Below are 23,524 nucleotides of genomic sequence, written 5' to 3'. Positions count from 1 at the left end.
CCTGTTTTTACCAGTGCTTTGTGCTGTGATGCTACATTGGGTGAATTGGGTCTTTGTCGAAGAGGACTTGCAAGGGAATTAATTAGAGCGTGATCAAACTGAGCAATGACCACAGCTCGATCGATCGAAGGGCCTTCTATCAGTTGTTTTTTTTGGCGCGGGGGGGGGGGGGGGGGGGGGGGGGGGGGGGGTTGTTGCAGCAGGTTTGAGATTGCTAATGAAAAGGAGAAACTGGAGCATACTTTACCATTATGTCCTAAGGAGTTTCCTTCAACAGATTTTAGATCGCATTGACGCGAAAAGTTAGTTAGATATTACAGGATGAACGTTCAGCCAACAATAAAGCATTTTGCTTATGGCTACGAAAAACAATGCGAATAGCAAGAAATAGCAAGAAATACGAAAAACACGAGAAGAATTTCACGAGAAGGCAATCTCCTCGAACTTTAATGGTTACATACTACATATATGAAAAGATCTATCGTTCTACGTTTATATATTTCCAGATACCAACGGCAGATATAATATAATATATTTTCAGAGAAACTTTACTCCTAATTTTATTATATTTTTTCATCCCCACTTGCTATCTATTTCCACAAACAAGGGGAAGCAGCCTTGTCTTTGGTCAGAAACTAGTAAAATAAATAATGAAAGATCGAAAATTTGTGTTTAGCAGTTCAATCCCCAGTCATAGGGCTGATATGTCACCTTCAACTGAGTATTCGATAGCAATTCCAGTACAGCTTCAGAGTCTGCAGACTCCAAGTAGTTGCTAGCGTGTTTCAGGACCTCCACCTCGTTCTTCCCGAAGTCCACACTGAACCTGCACGCAGCCCCATTGACAAATAATGTTTAGCCCTGCTCTTTAAATTAGACACCAAAAAACCAAAACTGGGTCTGCTCCACAGAAACCAAGCAACGTATTTTCTTTAGCTTAACATGGAAGTTTCTTTAATCTTTGTAATATTGTATGTTACAAGAGTTCCTCGAGAAGAGTTGTCCCAGTGTTGTTCTTATCATCATTGAAAGTAAACTTGAAACTGCACTGCAGCTGCAGCGAAAAGAGCATTTCCTTTAAGAACTCACCATTTGAGAATCTTGCTGACGGAAGCAACCTTGGCATTCAGATCAAAGATAAGGCCTCCGCTTCTTAAGAAATCACAAGCTGCATCCACCAGCTCTTTATCGATGTTACCAGGAGAATAGCACCGAAGAGCGGGCCCAGAACGAGTCCCACAAACAAGTGCAAAGTGAATAAGAGGCTCTGCATATGGAAGAGCAACCTAATACAGGAAGAAAACTGAGAACATCACGAACTCATAACGTGACTGACAATAAATGAATAATAACAAGTACTTGTAGCATGTTTGGCATGAAGAATGGAAACAATCCATTAAAGAGGTGCGCAATGGAAGTAGTTACATGCTGATTCTACCCATTCTATTTTGTTTTGATTCGTTAGTATCGAGCATGGCATCGGCCATAATGACTTGATGATTAACTTTTTACCTTGCCACGCTTGTCTTTCGCACTAAATGGCTTCATGAGATTATAAGGAGGCCGTTGATTGCCCCTCAAAATGCCATTTTGTATCGCAGAGAGCGAATATGTGCACCCTGCAACAACATACTTGAAGTCCCCAAACAACTTTCTTCTTTCCAGTGGCCCAACTGGATGGCCCCACACCAATATCGCGTGTATGGCCATCATATTGTAGAGGTTAATGAAGAAGGCCAGCTTCTCCTCCCTTGACATGTCCTGTAGCTCAACTCTCTGGAGCTCCTCAACAGTCCTCAGATACCTAGAAAGCTTGATATGTCAGTTATGGCTAAACATGCAATCTCTTAAGTTCAATTAATCAATTTGCGTAATCTTCCAATCAGAACAGCAGATTCAACAGCAGTTCAATTAATCTCTTGTTCCCAGTTTAGACCATTTTTCACAATGAAACACAATTGTCGAGCTAATTTCAAACATAAATCGAGATCTCATCCTGGATCGAGGTTCGAAAGTTGAATCACATTATAATATTCATTAGGAACAACATGTACATAAGTAAACCGAACCCAAACTATAAATTTACTTACTATTAGAGTATATTATATATATATACATATTAAAAACAACCCGAAATGGAAAATCAATATATATTTTCCATTATAATTATTCTAGTTTTAAAACGTACAATTTATTTTTAGCACTTAGACCAATATAGTTTTCCCCATGGATATAGTCAAATACCCATATCTTAATATAGTTTATCATTTAATATAGTTTATCATGACCCTGTGCCTCGACCAGTTCAATCTGCTACCTGGAGTTTTAGAAACGCTCACATTGGGCTAATACTTGTCTACTTATTTAGCAGTTTAAGACTAACCTTGCAAACTCTTCACTCCCGTGAATACTTCTGTAGTCAACATGCCTTCCGTCTTCTGATGTATAAGCATCGAAGATTGCATGAGAGAGGAACCGGAGCCTTGATGCAATCTCTGAAATGGGCTTTGGCTTCACCTCTAGGATGCCTCTGGGAATGTTATAACATTGTGTGGACACAATTGGATCTTGATCCAGAAACCGATAGAAATGATTACCATCCTCAAATGCATTCTCACTGCAGCAAGGGGAAAAAGAAGAGCATCAGCAGAGTAAGCTATAAATAAGGGGACTGAGATTCAAGTTGGAAAAAAACTCACTCGAGTATGTGCTGAAAGAAAAGTTTGCCTGCAAGCTTCCGCCCAAATTCAACGGCCTGGTTCATAACATGACACAAAGAAATTAAACAGAATTGAGCCAATATAGTCAAAGCATGCATGACATTCAACAGGAAGGAAAGGCTGCCCAGAATCACCACGTGTGTTTTCATTATCATATATCCACGAACTTCACTTAACATGTTTTAGCAATTTTCTGGTTCTGCTTTCCTCTAGATAATTTTTTACACATATCAGGCCCAGAGATTCAAAAGCCAAAAGTAAACTCCTCTTATGCATACTAAGCACTATTGCTAACAAAATGTACATAGCAGAAGGTAAACTAATACAAAACCCCCAAAAAAAAAAAAGTTTACACGTTGAAGAGTCTCACTAACCTCTGCTCTTTCGAGATACTGATCTTCCGATATAAAGTCAACAGCTTCTGAACCAACAAAGCAGCTAGTAAACCACCGCATCTTGTAGAATCGGTCCTTGACAATGATCGACTCCTTCATTTTCCTAACTATAGCTGCCAGCTCATCGACTGCACCACTACTTGATACGTCGTCCTCACCCGAGAGAGGAGGTAAAGGAGCTTCAGGAGATGGTGCTTCCGAGATCAGAAAGTCCAACTTGTCCTTCAGCTTCCCGCTCTCTTCCAACCCTTTCATCTCGTTAATGCCCCCGATTAGAACCTCATTGAAGAACACCTTGGGAACAGAAGAGGATCCACTTATCTTCTCAAGCTCAAGCTTCCTACTGGGATACACATCAATGTTGATCTCAACGTATCTAAGCCTTTTCCTATAAAGGAACAACCTTGCCTCTTTGCATTCCTGGCACCTTAATCTTGTATAGAGTATGGCACGTCCCTTCATGGGTATGGGCTGAGTTATATCACCATGAACTTCTTGTTGCCCAACTTTATTCCCCAAATCATCAGCATCCCGGGAGAATTTAAAGTAGCTAAGAGGGTTCCATGAGGGCTTCTCACATGCTTTCTGGGAAACATGTGTTTCACCTTCTCTATTGGAGTCAGTAACTTCCTTACTGTTCTCATCATCTGCAAATTCATCTCCGATATCATCTTTTTTCCCAGATAGGCGACGGAGCATGGTGGAAACTGCCCCAACGCTCTTCTCCCGGACAAAATTCTTAAGAGCCACAGCTTTGTCGGCCAAAATGTTGCTCTGACCATCAGGGTCAAGATCCAATGAACGGTCTGACAAGCTCTGGTGAGCTTCCATGCCTGGAATCTCAGTTCCATCGAAAACCGGCTCAGGTTCCTTCTCTTCACTAAGGTTTGCTTCTCTAGGGTGTTCTCCTGAGTCCTTATCAAGTTTTGCCTCCATGGATCTGGTTGTATCTTCAGCCTTCGCTTCAAAACCTTTGTCCTCGTTCATTTTGCCACCCAAGTCATCTTTTTCTGTTGACTTTCGATCCGCTTGCCCGTCCATCTTATCATTACCTCCTCCACCTTCCTTTTTATCCTTTGTAGCATTCTCCAACTCCTCAGATTTCATAGGAATTGAATCTGCTGTAACAGGGACTTCTCGGTCCTCTATCTTGCCAGAATTTGGAGAAGCCGAATCCGACTTAGAAGACTCTTTTTCTTCCTCAAACTTCTCGACTTTCCCCAAAGTTGAATCTGCTTTAGTAGGTTCTTCTTCATCCTCTACGTACTTGGCATTCGGAGGAGTTGAATCCACTGCAACAGAGACTTCTCTGTCCTCCTTCTTGACAGTGTTTGCTGAAGACGAATCTGACATAGAAGAGTCCATTTTTTCCTCAAACTTCTCGGCTTTCCCTGAAGTTGAATCTGCCTTAATATGTTGTTCTTTATCCTCTACATCCTTGGTATTCCGAGGAGTTAAATTTTCCATAGTGGAGACTTCTTTGTCCTCCAGCTTGTCAGCATTTGGAGAACTAGAGTCTGACTTGGTAGAATCCATCATGTGAGCTTTATCAGAAGCAGGATCTACCTTTGCAGTCTCCTCTTTGTCCTGTAAATTCACGGTATCCGCCGAAATTGTGTCAGGCTTCGTAGAGTCCTCATGGTCCCCTGACTTCTCTGCATACAGAGGAGTCAAATCTGCCTTTTCCTCCAACTTTTCGTCTTTCAGAGCGGCTGTATCAGGTTTACTGGAGTCTTCTTTATCCATCAGATGCACAAACACCAAAATTCCTGGTTGTTTTAACTCATTCAACAAAAGTTCTCCAAAACCTTGTCCTGAACCAATGTATACAATATATTATAATATAAAAAGCAAAGGGTCAATAAGATTGCAGCAGGTTTATCGGATACGGTCAGATCGTGAAAAACTCGAACAAATGTGCAATGCTTTGATTGGTGCAAGCATTTACCAACTGAACTCACTTAGTTATATATGCAATATGGTAATCAATCTAGCCATTTTATACAAAGCAATTTCTCATAAGCATTTGCAGTAAATGTTACATATTGATCTCAGAGATTGAAAATAAAAGATTACCACCACGAGATCGGAATAGTACCAGAGAAACAAATAGATCTCAAAAGTGGTAGAAATTCAGGCCCGTCATATAAAAACATCGAAATCAAGTAGTCAACCTTATGAGATAGAGCAGCGGGACATGTTCCATTGTCGCCAAAGGAATTATACCGTGAAAGAACAATGCTCACGCTGTTTCTAATCCGAAGAGACCGTCGATTATGCATTCGCGGGTGAATAGGCACGCACAAGTGGAAATGGGCAATCGGATTTCGAAAGAATCAACAAGGGGTAAAAGCAATCGCATCGGAAGGACGAAGAAAAGCCGGTCAAACAAGAGAAAATCGGAGCAGAGAAACGGGGCAATAAGAAACCTTACAGATCCGGGGAAATGAAAATGAAGACAGAGCTAGAAGATGGCAAGGGAACAGTGGGCAGTCAATCGTTCTGAAGAATCTCACCTCGACCCCACCAAAATACATATATAGGCTTTGAAGATGGCAAGACTCGTTCTTTCTTCTTTCGTCTTCCTTCTTTCCTGTTTCTTGTTTCTCGGGTTGATTGAGAGATAGAGAGAGAGAGAGAGAGAGAGAGAGTTGAAAGAGGAAACCGTAGAAAAATTTGGAGGGTTGGGAGGGGGAGGGAGAAGAAGGAGACACTGACAGGGGCTGGAGAAGCGGGAACTCCGTGGGCTGATATTCAATGAATGGATTTGGACGATAAAAAAGACTTCCCTCTTTTTCTTTTCTTTTCTTTTTATTTATCTAATTAATTCTTTTTATTTTGTTGCCATAGTGAGATCTTTATTTTATTTTAAGGTTAGGGAGAGACATAAGACAAATTAACATCATTATATACATTACTCCGTGGGCTGATATTCTTTTTTTTTTTTTGTTTATTATTATGATAAAAGTCATTTCAATACCATAATTATTATTAAGAGTTAAATAATATTCTTGGTCTTTTTCAACCTACTTTCTAATCCCTTATGTCATTATACTTTACGGTAAGCACAAAGTTACAAACTCTTGTAGACAATATAATAATTTTTAATCATTATTATGATTGAGTTCTATAATCCTAGATTGTATCTGAATTACATAAAATAGAATATAAAAATATAAATAATAATAATAATGGTTAATCACTTACAATGATACACAATCATTGGGATGAAGAGTTATAAACCCACTAATCAAGTCCTAGGATCTAAATCGAAGGTCAAGTCGACCTTGAAGGGATTATGACCACTTTATGAATCTTTCAGGGATTAATTAGCCTAATCATGTAAATAAGGCATTGTTAATCATATTTGGAAAAATCGAAAAACAAAGAATAAAACATGTATAAATAGAGAATAAACTTAGAATTTTTCTAAATTGGAGATCCTAGGTCCATTTTCCTCTTTTTGGATCCTAGGCCTACTCAGCCCATCTTCGTGGACATTGGCCTGAGTATATGGCCCATCTATATACGAAGGCTTGAACGTATGGCCCACTTATTTTTTGCCTGAAAGTGTGGCTCATTTTTTGAGTGGGACTGTATAACTCATAGGATGAAGATAAAAATAGTTGAAAAAATTTATTATTAAAATTGAAGAATAAAATAAAAAAGTAAAAATTATAGTATTGAATTTAAGATAAAGTAATAAATAGTTGTAAGAATTTAATATTAAAAATAATTGTAATAAAAGATAAAAAAATATGTGAGAGAATTTATTAATAAATTGAAGAAAATGATAAAAAATAATGATTGTGTTATTAAATTGAGGAAAAAGTAAAATGAAATTAAGTTAAGTTAGATTTTATTTTGTGGTCAAACAAAATTTTCCTTTCCTTAAAAAAAAAAATTAAAGTTACCCGCAAATGATGAACAGAATAGTAACTTTGAATCTTACTGATCTACTAACTGGGCATTTGGTATCACGTAATATACGTGGATTGCTAGGAACATGATTTTAAATTCCTTGGACTTATCAGATTGCTATGCTCTGATAAAACAGATGCCCCAAGTAATTCGTAATTTGAATGCCCCAAGTAATTCACTTTCCCACTCAGCTGGTAATATACTTTTCCATATCAAGATTATCATCAAGATTACCAGTAATGTATATCAAAATCAGTGCATACCAAACACAGTAATGAATCTTATCGGTAATTTTCAAAGCGAGAATCTTGAAAATAAAAGTGTCCCGACCCTAACCTGAAGATACTCGAATATAGTAGTGAAGGGAAGCTTGAGCAATAATCCTTTCTCAACTGCCTACGACAGAACAAAAATCCAGCTCTGGTTAATGATAACTTTGTAATGCATCGATTGTTTGTCATCACAAATGTGAAGCAGAACAAGTTCAATTCTGAAAATAGGAAGCATGGTAATGGTAATCACAACACGATGATCACCGATGGCCCTCTTCGCTGCTTCAGAATGCGGTTCACGCGCTAAAATATAAGACAAATAGTTGTTTCAATCAAAATTATGAATACTGTATGAAAAATAATTCCTAATATACTACTGATATATCAGTAAGGCACTCTGCAATTACTATTCCTCCCCGTATATAACCTAACAAATTTTTAATGCCGAGTCACCAAATGGGGTCACTTGTTGCAAATAACAGCTACTGTCACAGAGTCCTTTAGATGAAGTTCATTCAGGCAATATACAACTAAAATGACGTATTTTAGTCTTAATCTTCATTACATTTTAATTTGTTACTTTAAATAAATATAACTCGTTCCCACTCTTTTTAATAGAGTAAATATCTGTCACTAACTTTTACAAATAAAAAATAAGTAAAAACTAATTTGATAATATTTTAATAGCGATAAGAATGATATATTATGAAAGATTAACCTAAAATACATTTAGAGGGGTCCGAGAAACTTAAAATTTCAAAAATTTTCATTTAATGAATGACATTACTATTTGTTAAATATATGATATTTAATAGTCTATTTCTAGATTGAATATTTAAATGAAATGTGTATTTGTATATATAAATTTTTATGTAGTGTCTGTACCTTGCATATAAAAGTAATTGAGAATAAGATATATAAATATATGTATATATATAAAAAGCTAATACATACATATATATATATATATATACGGTTGTCTACAATTCATTATATAGGGTTAAAAAGGCAAATGTAAAAATAATATAGGGTTCAAAGGGTAAGTTTATAGAATAATATATATGCACATATATCACTTGAATACAATACACGGTAACAAAAAGTGATGTAATTGTAAATATTATACAATTAGGATTAAATAGGATTTAATTAGTTGCATACAAATTAAGTATTTATCAGTAAAAGTGCATAATAATTTTAATATGTATGATTAAACATATTTGAACGTGAAATATTTTAATTTATAGCTTAAGCATTAATATATAATTACAAAATTATCCCAAAAACTTATAGTTACTGATTTTTTATTGAATTGAAGAAATGATAATTTTTAAAGAGTTACACCATTACTTTCCTTTCTGATATACTAGTAATATATGAATTAATCATAATTCCTTAAGATATTTGAATATAATTATAGATATTATATTTTTTTTATAGAAAATTTGAATTTAACTACAAACAGTTAAGTTTGAGTTAAGTAAATATAAACATATTTGTGATAAAAGTCCCATTCATTGCATGAGCCAAAAAACCTAATAAAAACTAAGGGTAAAATTGATTTTTTAATATTTGCAATCCCTTTCTCCTATAATTTAGTGATCAGTTCCCCTTTGCCCGAGCACGAATCGGAAGAAGATGTCCGGCTTGGGTTATTGTTGAAGGCGGGTGTTAGTGGCACGTCATGGTCCACAAGTTATTAGACGAGGGCGAGCTTGAAAATTTAATGGGCCAAAAATGCCACCAGCGATTCTCAATTTCTCACACAAAAGTATTCAATAATTAAAAGTATTCAATATCTTTCTGTTAGCATATGCTCATGGTGCATGAAGAGATCAAACCAGTTATTTGGGTCCGCGTTGCTGGGCTTATTCTGCACCGGGTGTAGGTAGCTTTTTAAAGCTTTGGCAGATTTTCTCTTCCGTTTGTTTCTTCCCCGCCCGTCGATGGATTTTCAGCAAGCAAACTCCTTACTCGGCATATCATCTCCCAGCTTCCTCCTTCCTTCTGGTGGAAGTTCGAATTTTTTGCCGGAAAGTTCTCTCTTTTTCTTCTGAGTCGATCGGTTTGCCATGGATTTGGCTTGTGGGGCTCCGCGGGCCTCTTGCTCTTTCCCTTTCATGCCTCCTCCTGCTGAACCTGCAACCACTGGAAGTTCGACTTCTCGCGTTCCGTCTCTTCTTCATCTGGCCAAGAACCCAGCTCAGAACCCCCGTCTTCGGCTCAAAGGTGAGGTAATATTGCTCTCTTGTCGCTCCTTTCCCTCAAGAATTTCATTTCATTCCACACCCTGTTTGTTTGTTTGACGAGGAAACCACGGGGAGATGCTGAAATTGAGAAACTTCTAAACATTCATGTGTTTCTGATTAAGCACCATATAAAATTTCGGGTCTGACACAAACTTGTTTTATGTGTTTATAATTTATTCGAAGAGTGTCGTTGATGTTGATGTTTGTTTATGGGTATTTTGGTGTTAGGAAAATAATTTTGGTATGATTGCTGGTTTTGTGCTTCCCTGGTGCATTGTGGTTACCTATGTATAGCAATCCGGTGCATATGCTGTTGAGAGCTATTTTGAATTTTGCTGATTCTGACTTCAATACTCTGTTGCGGCAGCTTAGGCAGTTTATTATTTGCCCGCTAAACTGTGACCGGTCACGTAACCCAGTAGATTTTCTTCGTGATTTTTACACAAAAGAAGACTTATTATGCTCTTTTTTTTGGTGTTTCTGACTAAAGATTCCCCTGAAGTTCCAAGGTCGTCAATTTCCGGTTCATCAATTGAGACTTCAGCCCTTTCCTCAAGCAACTGCTGGTGATAAAACAACTGTTCCATGCGAAGATGGTCAAGGGCAGTTGTCAGCTTCTGATTCATCAGAACCTTTGCAGGGGCAAGGTAATCTGGTGGCAGAAGATGAAGAAGAACAAAACGGAGATGATGTTGGAAGCTTTGATGAGAATAAAATGGTCCGAGTGTGTGACAAGCTGATAGAGGTTTTCATTGTGGACAAGCCTACTCCAACTGACTGGAGAAGGCTATTAGCATTCAGCAGGGAGTGGCCCAACATCCGGCCCCACTTCTATAAGCGTTGTCAGGACCGAGCAGATAGTCTGGATGACCCCGGAATGAAACATAAGCTTCTCCGACTTAGTAGGAAACTAAAAGAGGTATGTTATGCAGTTTAAGAACTTCAATATTTTTCACCGTTGACATTCCAATTTGGTGCACGTGTTCATACTTGATGGAATGATGCGATGGTAAGGATACCATTATGTGTTGTGATAAAGGAGGCATTTGTCCTCTTTTTATTTTACTTGACCAGGGAGGAAACTTATTGGAACTTTTGACTACAGGTGGATGATGATGTCCAGAGACACAATGAACTTCTTGAAGTTGTCAGGAGTGCTCCATCCGAGATAAGCGAAGTGGTCGCTCATCGTCGTAAAGATTTTACAAAAGAGTTCTTTCTGCATGTTCATACAGTTGCAGAATCCTATCATGATAATCCATCTGAGGGAAATGGTGAGTGGAAATTTGATCAGTGAATTTACTATAAGCATCATCAAGCACCACCGCGGATCATATAGCAACTATCGTGACTATTAAAGTGTATAAATTGATGAATAATTGCTAAATTGTATTGTGATCAACAACTAGTTCTGATGGATTGCCTCAGTTGCCTTTGCGAAACTAATTCATTTGTGATAAACTGAAGACTTCGTCCTTTTAATTTCCCGAAGGGATAAACTCAGTCAACAGATCGAGAGAGAATAATTTTGGTCAGACCATCTTTTGAAATTTGCCTGTTTTGATTTTTTTTGGGAGATCAAGTGTAATAATTTACTTGTTATTAGTTTTGCAAGTGCTAACAACTGCTCTCTTGTTCCTGCATGACTTGCGTAGCTGTGGCGAAGCTTGGTAACATGTGCTTGGCTGCCGTGCAAGCTTACGATACTGCAACTGAAAATATGGAGGCACTGAATGCAGCAGAGCTGAAGTTCCAGGATATCATCAATTCCCCTTCATTAGATGCTGCTTGTAGGAAGATAGACAATTTGGCTGCAAAAAATCAACTTGATTCTGCATTGGTGCTTATGATCACGAAAGCTTGGTCAGCTGCAAAGGAATCAAACATGATGAAGGATGAAGTACTCACTTATCTTGCACAACATCTTTTGGATTTGAAATCCTGACTCTACCATCAATCTAACTTCATATATATATATATATATATATTCCGATCTTTCAAGCTTCTAGATTATTGAGATGAATGCTAGAAGATATAAAGAATTCAAAGCTCATGTCTGTTAGGCCTGGTTTGATTAAATAGCTGATCCCTTATATTTGTTTGGTTCAACTAAGCTAGAACTATACACAAAATACTTCTTCTTTTAATTCAGACTCCATGTGAAAAGCCTTAACAGAACTGATAATACTGAACTCGGAATTTTATGAATTCGGTGTGCTCTTAAAAACCCAAACTAAAGAAGGTTCCGACAGGAAGCCTGGAATGGTACTCCAGACTGATGAATGAAGACAATGTAAAAATTTCTTTTCACATATGGGGATGAGGCGAAATAGGAGAATTGTTTCCAACATAATATTCCATAAATTGCTGCTTTTACGTGGGTGTTGACTGGTATTTGTGCTTGTCTTTTGCTGCAGGTAAAGGACATTCTTTATCATCTCTATACGACTGCAAGAGGCAACCTTCAGAGGCTCATGCCCAAAGAGATTCGGATACTCAAATATCTCCTCATGATTGAGGACCCAGAAGAACGAGTTTCTGCCCTAGCAGATGCATTTACACCTGGAGAAGAACTCCAAGGGAAGGATGTAGACTACCTCTACACGTACGTATAATGAAACTTGTCTTTCCAATTTACTAAACAAGATCAACACATTACCTAATGTTGGTTCTGAAGGTATTGTGCTGTTAAGTTCGAGAAACATATGGTGATCTGATTCCCCACCGTTTACTTATGTAGGACACCGGAGGAGCTTCACACTGCGATAAGGACTGTTATAGAAGCTTATCATTTTAGCAGGGAAGGCACCCTGATAAGAGAAGCCAGGGACTTGATGAACCCTAAGATTGTTGAGAAGTTAGAGCAACTGAAGAAGCTATTAGAAGACAAGTACATGTGAACGAGACCTTCCAGGTCTCCAATGTTGGTTGTGGACTCAGATTATTGGCAGCCCTTCTCGGTCAGTTTTGGGACAATCATTATGAGTTACATTTCTTGTGTAGACCGTTGGGAACTGAGATGATAAGGAATATTACTCTGGTTGAAAACTTCATGTTTGAAAAGAGGTTTTTCTTCCCCTTCTCAACCTATGAGATTAGGTAAAAGAGGATGATTGTTTGCCGGGTAACTGCAAAACAATTTATTAATCCATAAATTATTTTTTGAAAAATGCATAATGTATTTAATTTTAATATTACTCTCTATTTTAAAAATCAATAATCGTTCCCATGCAACGCATGGATTCTCACTTATTTTTATTTATAACTGGTTTCGGTTCTTGTTTCGGAGATATCTGACGATCGAAATCGGAACTTGAATTTACTTTTATCACTCCAGATAACGAGGGAGTCGGTCCGGTTACCATAGTGATGCTTATGTCTAATACTCTCACCTCAGCCACAAGGATTCACAACTTCCAGTGAAACTATTCTGGTGTTATTAGATTTATGGATTCTATGTATGTATAGGATATTTAAGTAGGCTTCCAGCATTTCCGATGCAATGAAAGGATTCCAGAAGTATTCTCCTTACACAATGATCATCAATAAACATCGATAAACACACAAAATTGAGGAGCATGCCTTGTCGGAGAGGTTATCCAGGAGCTTGTGCTGGAGCCGGGCGTTGATGGAGGAGCATGTCTAAGGTGGAGTCAGGTGAAGCAGGCTGCTGCCTTGAGGGACTGCTCATCACGGGAAGGCTACGTGAAAAGGAGGCAGCATGCCAGAGCTCCTTGGCCCGATCCACCAGGCAGCCCTATATAATTGATTAATCGATTAAAACCACTCGAGTACAAGTACAATTATCCAGTCGAGGCCAATGGCTATAAAGAGTCCTACCGAAAAAGAAACCACGATGCACAATGATTCCGACATGAGATATGTTAAATTATGGTATAGTACAGCCCGATGATACCCTCAGACAGACTTTAGAGTCTGCTGTCCTCTCGTAGGCATCAACCGATCCATTAAATCAGTTCTCTCCTCCCCTCTTCCATGATCTGAGCATCGTTGACAATATGTACGGGCATAATCCAGAGAATACACGTAAAGAATAAACAGGGATGCGATGGAATGGAGCGTGCTGATGTCGCAATAAAAATTAAATGAAACAATGAAACGATGTTCGATACCAATTAGAGGCAATTACAGCAGTCTAGGCTTAGTCATTCGTAATATACTATAGAGCTTCAACTGCTAAGGTATACTATATAATTCACACAGCTAAACTATGCCATCTCCTATGAAACTTCGAAGTGTACCTAATGTGCTGTCAGGGTAATCACATGACCGAGCAAAATCTCATGCCATCTTCTCCTTTGCTCTAAATCTTCGGGTCCTGGTTCTGCCCACCAACTTGAGCACCTCATCTACAAGGATTACCGGTGAAGATATCAATACGACCAATAGCCACTCGTTCAGACTCAACGGAACAACACCAAATATGTCCGCAAGGAAGGGAACATAAAGAATGAGACAGTGCAGCCCAAACGAGAATGCCATCGCAAGTAGAAGCCAAGGATTCCGCCATGGTGGCACAGTGACCAAGCTGTGGTCTTCGGACAGAGCATTCAGAGAGTTAAACATCTCGATAGCAACCAGAACTGAGAGGGACAGAGTCATGGCTTTCACTTTCCCAATTGTGAAGTAATCACAGGGGTTTGAGAAGGCGACTGTGTGGCCTCCACCAACCACGAAAGGAGTAACGCTGAAATTTGACCACAAAGGGCACTCTGCCCAGTTACGAAGTTGGGACAGTTCGACGAGCGTATGCCCATCGCTCACGAGATCAATACCAAGGAAAGAAGCCTGTGTGTACCACATAATGAAAATGCCCACAGTCGCCAAGCCCACATAAGAACCAACCACCTGCCAAATTTGAGACATGAGCCTTGTGTCAACATTGAAAGTGCATTTAATTTTTAATACTGACCATCCATGGTCACTCTTATTAGCAAAGTACTGACCAAGTAGCGGAAAAGGACCCAAGAGTTTATCAGAGCATCATCATTCTTGAGAGGAGGTCTCCGCATGATATCGCTATCAGCAGGGTTGAAACCAAGAGCCGTAGCAGGTGGCCCATCGGTAACCAAATTCACCCACAGGAGCTGAACTGGGATCAAGCACTCCGGGATGCCCAACACAGCATTCAGGAAAATAGAGATTACCTCTCCAACATTAGATGATATCATGTATCTGCAAATAATAATACCGAAGAAAAAAGAAAACAAGTGAGCTCATTCACCACTTGACGAGAATCTTAACCTGACTATGAAGTGGCTATACCGGATAAAAGCCTTCATGTTATCGTATATTGAGCGACCTTCTGCAACAGCCGACACAATCGTACTGAAGTTATCATCTGCCAAGATCATATCTGAAGCTTCTTTTGCAACCTGGACAAATAGATGTACAATTAGTCGCATCCGACTTTAATTGGAGAAAAGGAATATTTGATTCTCCTTCGTGAGATGTAGCTCAAGGTGATCTTTCATTTCCCAAAGCATTGTGAATGGTGAATCTATTTACCACTATTTACCCCAAAAATAACTACTGAACCAGATTGTATGGGTTGTGCTGAAAAACAAAAAGTGCATAAATGCAACGAGTAATACACTTTTGTTATCCCTCTCTCACTTAACAACCCAGAGGGTCACGAAAGCATTCGAAAGCCTTTACCTCAGTTCCATTCATGCCCATCGCAATCCCAATGTCAGCAAGTTTAAGAGCAGGGGCATCATTCACACCATCACCAGTCATTGCCACAATATGACCCATCTCCTTCAGCATTCTCACAATCTCCTGCTTATGCTTAGGCTCCGCACGAGAAAAGACTATCCCTCCTGGTTTCTCCAAAATTTCACTTTGCTGGGTAGATGAAAGAGACATAAACTCCTTACCAGTATAACTCCTCCCAATAAGATCCTCTTTTTCAGAGAACAGCTTAATTTCGCGGCAAATAGCCTCAGCAGTAGACTTGTTATCTCCAGTTATCACTATAACCTTTATCCCAGCTTGTCGACATTCATCAATAGCTTTGTCGATCTCATCATGTGGAGGATCCTGTTGAATGCAATTTTGAACAACAAAAATTAAAAGATGATCACCACTCTAAAAGATCTTTGGGCTGGCTGCATTACAGAAGCTTACTCGTAACCCAACGACTCCAACAAAAGTCAAGTCACTTTCAATGGAAGAGTAAGAAGCTGGATCAAGTAATTTCTTGTGGGCCGGATGCCGATCACCATAATAGTCCGAGAGCTCTCCAAGTTCATCCTTGTATGCCAAGCCCAGGCATCTCAATCCTTTTGAACTCATCTGCAGAAGCCTTGATAGCAGAAGTTGCTTGCAAGATTCATCAATTGGTACACGGGATCCGTCTGCTAGTTGCACGTGAGAGCTGCGTTCAAGTAAAGTCTCAACAGCCCCCTGTGAAAACGACATTTTATCGATTTTCAAAAGCAGCATCAGGTTAATCATATAAAAAAGAAAAGATACTATCCTGTTAGTCACCTTAACAAGAAGCTTATTACGACCCGATGGTTCCCTGGCAATAACGCTCATAGACTTTCGAACACGATCAAATTCCAGTGTGGCAACTCTTTTCGATCTCTTATTCCACCAATCACATGTACCTATACACAAAAAGAATAGTAAGAACCGAAGATCAATCAAATTGTAGTATGAATTGAACTTATACTCACCTAAATTCACCGTCTTGCAGTCGATCAAATAGCTAGCAGCAAGCTGTGTTTCACGAATTCTATTCCTGACTTTGGCATCTGGAACACCCATTTTCTCAACTAAAACCTTAAGAGCAGCCTCGGTGGGCAAACCTGTGGCTCGAAAACGACAGCCTTCATTATGTATACCAGCATCATTGCAGACTCCACAAATTTCTGCCACCGCCTGCAGGTTAATGTCCATATTGTAGCAATTCCAATCAACAATACCACCATCCTTAGGATCATAAGTCGTGCCTTGAACACGGAATACTCGAGCGGATGTGGTCTTCCCACCCAAAGTGAAAAATTCAGACACAGACATCTGATTTGTTGTCAAGGTTCCAGTTTTATCAGAACAGATTACAGTTGTGCATCCTAGAGTTTCTACACTTGGCAGCTTCCGCACAATGGCGTTTTTTTGTGCCATCTTCTGTGTACCCAGAGCCAAACAAGTTGTGATTACAGCAGGAAGACCTTCTGGAATGGCAGCAACAGCAAGGGCAACAGCTATTTCAAAATAGTACGTGCATTTCTGAAACGAGAATCGCACATTTGCAGGCCACCCATCCACCATATCCCATATCAGGAAATTTTTGTAGTTTATAAGCCACACAACGAGGCAAACAAGCCCAATTGCAGTTGTTAGCCTGCCACCAAATTCATCTAGCTTCTTCTTCAAAGGAGTATCACTCTCTTCCAAAGAAGCCTCGTGTATTTGCTTCTGTATCTTACCAATCTCAGTGCTCATCCCTGTACTGACAACAACACATATGCAGCTTCCATTTACTACAACCGTGCTAGCAAAGACCATATTTTCCTTGCATTGTAATTCGCAATCGTCCAAAGTTACAGGATCAGTGCCTTTCAAGACGGGCATTGCCTCACCCGTCAATGAGCTCTGCTCAACTCCAAACGTTGAGGTTTTCAAAACAGCGACTCTCATATCCGCGGGGACTTTGTCACCAACCCGAAGCTCAACTATATCACCTGGAACAAGCTCCCTTGCAGGCAAATCTGGAACCCAATAACCATCCCTTAAAACCTTACTGGATTTAGATTGCATCTCCTTAAGGGCCTCCAGCGCTCTTTCAGCATTGGTTTCTTGCCATACCCCAACAATGGCATTAAGGACTAGGATCAGCACAATCACAAACGGCTCAACATAAGCCTTGAACCCATCTGACTCGTATCCGTGCATATAAGCTAAGATGAATGAAATGGATGCTGCACCCAGAAGTATTTTAACAAGCATATCATCGAATTGATCTAATATGAGTTGCCACAGAGGCTTTCCCTTCGCCTTGGAGAGTTCGTTCCATCCATAGCTCTCTCTACGCTTCTCGGCCTCATAGGTGCTAAGACCCTTATCTAACCTCACATTGTACCGTTTCAAACACTGCTCCACAGAAAATGACCATGCTGGCAATGGCTTTCTTTCCATTATCACTTCAATCTGTAGTTAAAATTTCTAACAAGATAGTCATTGTCTGGACAACCAACATAAAATCACCTCCTGTTCCTGCACAAGATACAAATTGAGCAAAAGGGTTTAGAGAAGCAGCAACAATCTACACTGCAAAGACTCATGAGATTGCAAAGCACAACTCCAAAATTTGCTGCTAGAGCAATTAAACGAGGCAAAGTTTTGATGAATGTACTGTGTATGGGATAAGCCATCAGAATAAAGTTGGGGAAAGAAGTAGTTTCTGGGGGAGTTCCCCAACCTAATTAACCGTTCCCGTTAGTAACGGTGACAGTTCTCTCAGTTGGTAGGAGTACCCTCTGGTTACAGTTTTAATTCACAGGATCAGACTTTCAATCTGCAATTGCAAACCCTGGAACAGATATTATACGATTGGCAGTTCAAAGTGCTGCAGTAGGTACTTCAGCACTGCAGTTTAACTCCAGCTTATCTATCCTTACCTTTTAAGTCCATTCATTTACAAGGCCAATTTGTTGTATCTTCTAAACCATGAAATATTTAGCAAGCAAAATACAGGAAGTAAAAAACAACGAACAAACAACAAATAACCATAATGCCCCAAATTGTGAAAGATACTTATATCATCTTTATCATACCCAAATAATTTCAACTGTTCTCCTCCTAAATAAAGAAATCTAAGCGGTTAGTGTTTGTACCTAAAAATAGATTGCAAAATCTTATGGTGCAACCAGAAGTACCTACTTGTCTCTGAATACCATCACAATCACATTGACCTTAAAAATAGTTAGACTACAGAAAGTATGATCTCATGACTCAGCTATTGTGATTCAAAATAGGAAAGAAAAAATTGACATGTTGTGTTGTCCTAGTCTTTTCTTCTATTCTCCTTTATTTAGTAAATGAAATTTTCATCAATAATCCCACCAAGAAGGTCCAGCTCTCTTTACAAAATTATAAAGACAAATAATCCAAAATGTACTTGAATGTTTGTCATAGCTGAGGTTTATAGTTATAATATTGTATACTTGTGAATTCATGGATAAGCCTAACACAGGAATTTATTGCTTAAAGTTGCATTTCTGAAATATCTTTTGGGATCTTTAATTTGTTAGAAGATGCCTCACCAATCAATGATCAAGTTTTTTCCATATTAATATCAGGGATTTGAATGGCTTATTTACGCTGAACTCTGGACTTAAGGTCTCAACAGATTATTGATATCATACATAGACGTAGGAAAAGGGAAAAAAGGTACATTCTCTACTCACTTGTCCCTTTAGTGAATCAGTCTTATCTTTTCAAACACACGGGCACCATTTTCCCCTTATAATAGGCAAAATCAACTAGGAGCTCGAGAGCCCAGTATATCTTGGAAAACATCAAGCAATAGTATATTTCCCTATGAGTGATGACGAATATAGTCAAGCAGATCTGTACAACTTAAAACTCCACAATTTTAACAATTTTAGAAGTAAAAAAAAAAAAAAAAAAAAAGGCAAGACGGTATTTAATCTGGAATCAGTTGCTAATGACACCAAGAGAAGTACTGTTCTGCTGGGAGAGGTAATAACGGAGAAGGAGATGAACAAGGGGTCAGTTATGGGGGTGCTCAAGTGGTCATGGTGGGGAATTACATATTATGGATGCTGGTAAAAACGTCTTTATATTTTAATCCAGTGATAAAAAAGGAGCAGAATGAGCACTGAATGAAGGCCCGTGGAATATAGATGGTAGCTGCTCATGTGTAAAGAATTGAGCCCATTAAATGCAGCATTGAAGATGGGCATTTCTCGACAGTATGTGTCTTAGATCAAATGCATGGGCAATAGGCAGTCAGATTGGGAAGGTTATAGAAGTGGAGAAATTACATCAAGAAGGGGGCATCTTCAGGAATTTTCTAAGAGTGAGAGGGGAGATTATAGCAGAAGAGCCATTGGTGGAAGGAGAAGTGAAGGGAATAAGAACTGGGTTAAGATCAAATATAAAAGATTCTCAGATTTCTGTTATACTTGTGGCAGGCTTCACCATACTGACAGGCATGTGGAAGAAAAGAGAATGAGGAAGAGGAGGGGTGTATGGCCCATGGATGAGGATGCCTCGAGCAAAGAAGGACTAAATAATAACTCCCACAAAAAAGGGAAGAATGGGGACTGGGAAGGACGAAAGGCAAAAAAGAGGACGAATGCAGAACAAGGATAGATGTGGGAGAGGAACAGATCGGGAGGAAGTACTGAGGGGGAGAGTTAAGGAAAGAAAACAGTTGAAGAGAGGGATGTGTGTTCAAGGGAACAAATGCCAGCTCTCTCAAAGTTTCCATGCAATACCCAAGAACCAACCAGTACCAGCACACAAAAGGACCAGAAAACTGCAACTGAAACTTTCCTTGAGACTGGCATCACTGTACAAACTGAACTAGAAAGCAGTTTTGTGAACAGCCATATGAATAGTAGGATATCCAGTCCACCACAAATTGACCCAAACCATGAAGTAGATCAAACCAACCAAGCTAAACACCAGCATTCATATGACCCAGTGACCCAGTCCCGTCTTGTGGACTTGAGAGACCTTGACGGACCTGGAGGGAGAGGAGTGTTGTGAAAAGAATGGAGTGGAAGAAGGCGTGGGAGAAGATATAAGATGGGAGGGCGATAGAGGAAAGCAATTTTTGCTGGAGATTCCCTCAAATGAGGAAAAGGACTACAGCAAAGTGTTAGTACCTTCTATTGTGAATGGCTTGAGGGAACTTTTGTCCAAAAGGAAGCCCGCGGAGGATGTTTGGGTAGGGACAAATAAGAAAAGAAGTTATGGGAACACGGAGGAAGAGGTGAAGCAAATAAAGACTCTGAAGAGTAAGAAAGGCATTATGAGGAAGAGCAAGAGGGGAAGGAAGAAACACAAAGTTATGGGAAGACAAGACGGAGTTGGCGGACATTGCAATACCGATGCAACTAGTCAGTAGCATTGCCTTATCCCTTTGTTTTCAGACTACAGTATGAAAAACATGTTGCATATAGATCTGAATGGGAATCAGATAGCTGTAACCTGGATTTTATTTGACATTTCATCTTCTGAAAATCCACTGAAGTCCAATTATAGGTTCGCTCACCAGATGTTTCTGCTAAAATTGAACCCCAAACATCAGAATGAGAGTCTACCTAATTAACCCTAATTCTTAACAGGCAGGACATAGAACTAAGAATTACTCCTAATTCATGCCTTGGCAACAGAATTATAGCTCAAGAACTTTGAAATCCAAGCCGTGTTACTTTTGACAACATCACAGTCCACTATTGCTGGACACAGCTACGTGAAGTTTCTAGTTGCTTACAACAATTTGATGATATGTCGATGTAAACAATCTAACAGAAGCATAGTGCTGCATATTTACAACTGAGTGTACACCATCAGGTGTATGAAACTCAATAATTTCAAGGAGGATGTTCAAATGAGAGCGAATTAAGAGAGACACTCGCACGTTCTTAAATAAAGGTGAGAAACCAGTGATCTTATTATTCAATTAAATGATCATATATTATGTGAACTATGATCCTGCAGAGGACAGAATGATCCAAGGAAGACCAGCAAGCAACTAATGATTGCAGTGTTGTATCGGAAATCCTTAATGAAGTCAAACTCGAAGAAAACCCGAAGCAGTCAAACAGCTCAGAACTAATGCCGAGGACAGGAACAGAAAGTGGACTTAGGACTGTCACGTAATCAAAGAAGCAAGTTTCACGCAAGCCTGTAGATCAATTGGCGGAGTCCTTTTGGAAACTCCCCATACACTATAAAAGCCGGATTCGAGTCATTTAAGCCCGCCACCATCTTTGCCTCCCATTAAATCAATTCTACACTCAAAACCCTTCACCAACCACACATTCAAAATTTCATGGATAACGCATCCAACACGCGGGGGCCAAAATTTGGCTTGGCGTGACGTCACATCATCACAGTCTGATGGCAAGTAAGGAACAAACCACCCTAATAAATCCCAAACGGGCAAGCACATGTACTGAGAGCAGCAGCCTAGCATCTGATGATACATTAGGGGCGAGAAGGACTTCAAATCAACGAGACGCAACTTACATTGTTGGAGGGTGAAAGAAACCGTCCAAGTCTGTTGTCTGAGGACTCCCGACTACATACGGCATGTTCTGCGCGAGAATTTCACACGTCGGAGGCAAAAACTGAAGGCTGCAACAGAGGGGGGGGGAGCAAAAATTCTTCCTTCACGAGGAAGAAGATGAGCAAGAGAAAGGTGAGGGAGTGGGTGAGAGAGTGGGTGAAGAGGATGAATTGATGATGGCTTGGAATCGAAGCAAGGCAACTTCTCAAGGGAAGATTCTTCGGTTCCCTCTCAGCCAGTCAGTCAGTCAGTCAGTCAGTGGGGATATGAAAATGGAAGATAATATAATACAATAAATTTAAGAGTAATATATAGCTTTTATAATTTTTTAAATAAGTATTTTTATACATATTTTTTTAAATTTAATTTAATTTTTCTCTTGGCCGTTGCTTTTTTGAACAAAAGAACAGAAAAAGCGGTTTCCTTCTCTTCGCGGTCGTAGCTTCGTCTGCCTTTTGAAAAGATTTGAAAAATGACTGGGTTTACGGAAATGCCCTTCGTTTATCCCGCCTAATTATACTTAATTTACCTGAAAAATCTATTTATTTATATAATATAATAAAAGCTGGAGCAACGCATTGGACAGTGTTACGTAGGATGAAGTATGTCTATGATAGCGAGATCTTTCGTGTTACCACCAATGAGGAATGACAATCGATGCCATATCGTGATCTTAAGTCGGCGCCGGAAACATAAAAGATTTAAATTTATGTAAAGCCATAAATCATATTTTTATAATTACATTTATAATAGTTTGGATTTGATTATTGAGGACTTGATGGAGTATTGTGTTCCAAAGAAAGAATCCGGTTTTTTAGCTCTATAATGTCTAATATGGAAATTTGAATAGAAACCAAAATATACTCTTCTTCTTGACCCGGGTGTTGCATGGACTTGTTCCTAAATATTATATAGGATTTTTTTTGGGTAATGAGGAATATTACTTTACTTTAATGTTTTATATTTGAAGTTTTTAAGTTTCATTATAGAAAATATATTCATAATTACTATTTACAAGGGAATTTGATAAGTGATTGCGAAAATATTACAATCGCGTTGTTCGAGAAATATAATGAAATATATAATAATCACTTATTTCTATAGTAATAGATATATATATATATATATCTTATAATAATCTATATAAATTATAAAAATTAAAGCAATTCACCGAATAATACCATGTAGGACATAGATAACTCTTGTTAGAGTGGCTTTTGAAATTCTAACCAATCATAGCACAACAAATGACATATTATAATCTTGCTATTGCACTCATAGAATTTCAAAAGTTCTTTCAGTTTTAGAAGTAGAAGAGTCTTTTATGTATATGATTATAGATTAGTGTTATACCCTCCGATTTGAAAGAGTCGAATCAGTGAGGGATGGCAGATTTGTCATTTTCATAAAAAGCGGGGGCATTTTATTTGTTAGAGACATTCACAGGTTTTTTATTTCAAAAGTTTTTGGAAGGAAGAATATTTTTCGATGTTTATATATTTATATAAAAGAAAAACCCACCGCTTGTGGATATACGCTTTCATTATCTTCACAAAGACAATATAAAACATATTATATCTTATGGACCAAGAGATCTCCCATTATTGGGAATACAAAAATGTATATCCAACATACTATTTTGTAAACACCATCTACCTCACAATATAAATAG

General features: G+C 38.8%; 3 protein-coding genes across 9 annotated transcripts; 1 reads left to right on the top strand and 2 right to left on the bottom strand.

Annotated features, from left to right (window-relative positions):
* Positions 1-388: 388 nt before the first annotated feature.
* LOC116188607 lies at positions 389-5,869 on the bottom strand. 4 transcript variants are annotated; one of them, XM_031518069.1, is made up of 7 exons: positions 5,545-5,869; positions 3,095-4,929; positions 2,700-2,755; positions 2,384-2,617; positions 1,513-1,804; positions 1,090-1,286; positions 389-826 (listed from the first exon to the last, which is right to left on the bottom strand). In XM_031518069.1, the coding sequence occupies exons 2-7, from the start codon at positions 4,859-4,861 to the stop codon at positions 673-675; spliced, it is 2,700 nt and encodes an 899-aa protein (XP_031373929.1). In that variant the 5' UTR covers positions 4,862-4,929; positions 5,545-5,869; the 3' UTR covers positions 389-672. The 4 variants fall into 4 exon arrangements, with proteins under 4 accessions (XP_031373929.1, XP_031373928.1, XP_031373926.1 ...); XM_031518068.1 differs by having other exon boundaries at positions 5,550-5,869; XM_031518066.1 differs by having other exon boundaries at positions 5,632-5,868.
* A 3,209-nt stretch (positions 5,870-9,078) lies between these two features.
* LOC116187673 (uncharacterized protein At4g37920) lies at positions 9,079-12,727 on the top strand. 2 transcript variants are annotated; one of them, XM_031516561.1, is made up of 6 exons: positions 9,079-9,542; positions 10,060-10,476; positions 10,663-10,831; positions 11,213-11,457; positions 11,975-12,162; positions 12,298-12,727. In XM_031516561.1, the coding sequence occupies exons 1-6, from the start codon at positions 9,381-9,383 to the stop codon at positions 12,455-12,457; spliced, it is 1,341 nt and encodes a 446-aa protein (XP_031372421.1). In that variant the 5' UTR covers positions 9,079-9,380; the 3' UTR covers positions 12,458-12,727. The 2 variants fall into 2 exon arrangements, with proteins under 2 accessions (XP_031372421.1, XP_031372420.1); XM_031516560.1 differs by having other exon boundaries at positions 9,090-9,542; positions 10,048-10,476.
* Positions 12,728-13,037: 310 nt separating this feature from the next.
* Positions 13,038-22,127, bottom strand: LOC116187672 (calcium-transporting ATPase, endoplasmic reticulum-type). Of its 3 annotated transcripts, none has more exons than XM_031516559.1 (9): positions 21,813-22,127; positions 16,262-17,801; positions 16,071-16,192; positions 15,708-15,986; positions 15,237-15,620; positions 14,844-14,953; positions 14,525-14,753; positions 13,820-14,426; positions 13,038-13,314 (listed from the first exon to the last, which is right to left on the bottom strand). In XM_031516559.1, the coding sequence occupies exons 2-8, from the start codon at positions 17,721-17,723 to the stop codon at positions 13,860-13,862; spliced, it is 3,153 nt and encodes a 1,050-aa protein (XP_031372419.1). In that variant the 5' UTR covers positions 17,724-17,801; positions 21,813-22,127; the 3' UTR covers positions 13,038-13,314; positions 13,820-13,859. The 3 variants fall into 3 exon arrangements, with proteins under 3 accessions (XP_031372419.1, XP_031372418.1, XP_031372417.1); XM_031516558.1 differs by lacking the exon at positions 13,038-13,314 and adding an exon at positions 20,769-20,841 and having other exon boundaries at positions 13,630-14,426; XM_031516557.1 differs by lacking the exon at positions 13,038-13,314 and having other exon boundaries at positions 13,630-14,426.
* Between the last annotated feature and the right edge of the window lie 1,397 nt (positions 22,128-23,524).

This window comes from Punica granatum, chromosome 8 (genome assembly GCF_007655135.1).
Source record: "Punica granatum isolate Tunisia-2019 chromosome 8, ASM765513v2, whole genome shotgun sequence".
NCBI lineage: Eukaryota > Viridiplantae > Streptophyta > Magnoliopsida > Myrtales > Lythraceae > Punica > Punica granatum.
The sequence above is the reverse complement of the archived record's forward strand: the minus strand, read 5'-3'. Positions and strand labels throughout refer to the sequence as shown.

What these genes read in the sequence shown, in the direction of transcription:
- LOC116188607 (XM_031518069.1), bottom strand. Translation starts at nt 4,861, where the DNA reads ATGGATAAAGAAGACTCCAGTAAACCTGATACAGCCGCTCTGAAAGAC. An exon ending in TTCTTTCAGCACATACTCGA is followed by an intron (nt 2,618 to 2,699) that starts GTGAGTTTTTTT and finishes CCCTTGCTGCAG; the next exon opens with TGAGAATGCATTTGAGGATG. An exon ending in GTCAGCAAGATTCTCAAATG is followed by an intron (nt 827 to 1,089) that starts GTGAGTTCTTAA and finishes GGCTGCGTGCAG; the next exon opens with GTTCAGTGTGGACTTCGGGA.
- LOC116187673 (XM_031516560.1), top strand. Translation starts at nt 9,381, where the DNA reads ATGGATTTGGCTTGTGGGGCTCCGCGGGCCTCTTGCTCTTTCCCTTTC. An exon ending in TTAGTAGGAAACTAAAAGAG is followed by an intron (nt 10,477 to 10,662) that starts GTATGTTATGCA and finishes TTTTGACTACAG; the next exon opens with GTGGATGATGATGTCCAGAG. An exon ending in CAAACATGATGAAGGATGAA is followed by an intron (nt 11,458 to 11,974) that starts GTACTCACTTAT and finishes CTTTTGCTGCAG; the next exon opens with GTAAAGGACATTCTTTATCA.
- LOC116187672 (XM_031516559.1), bottom strand. Translation starts at nt 17,723, where the DNA reads ATGGAAAGAAAGCCATTGCCAGCATGGTCATTTTCTGTGGAGCAGTGT. An exon ending in CTGCAAGACGGTGAATTTAG is followed by an intron (nt 16,193 to 16,261) that starts GTGAGTATAAGT and finishes TTTTGTGTATAG; the next exon opens with GTACATGTGATTGGTGGAAT. An exon ending in GTAATAAGCTTCTTGTTAAG is followed by an intron (nt 15,987 to 16,070) that starts GTGACTAACAGG and finishes TCGTTTTCACAG; the next exon opens with GGGGCTGTTGAGACTTTACT.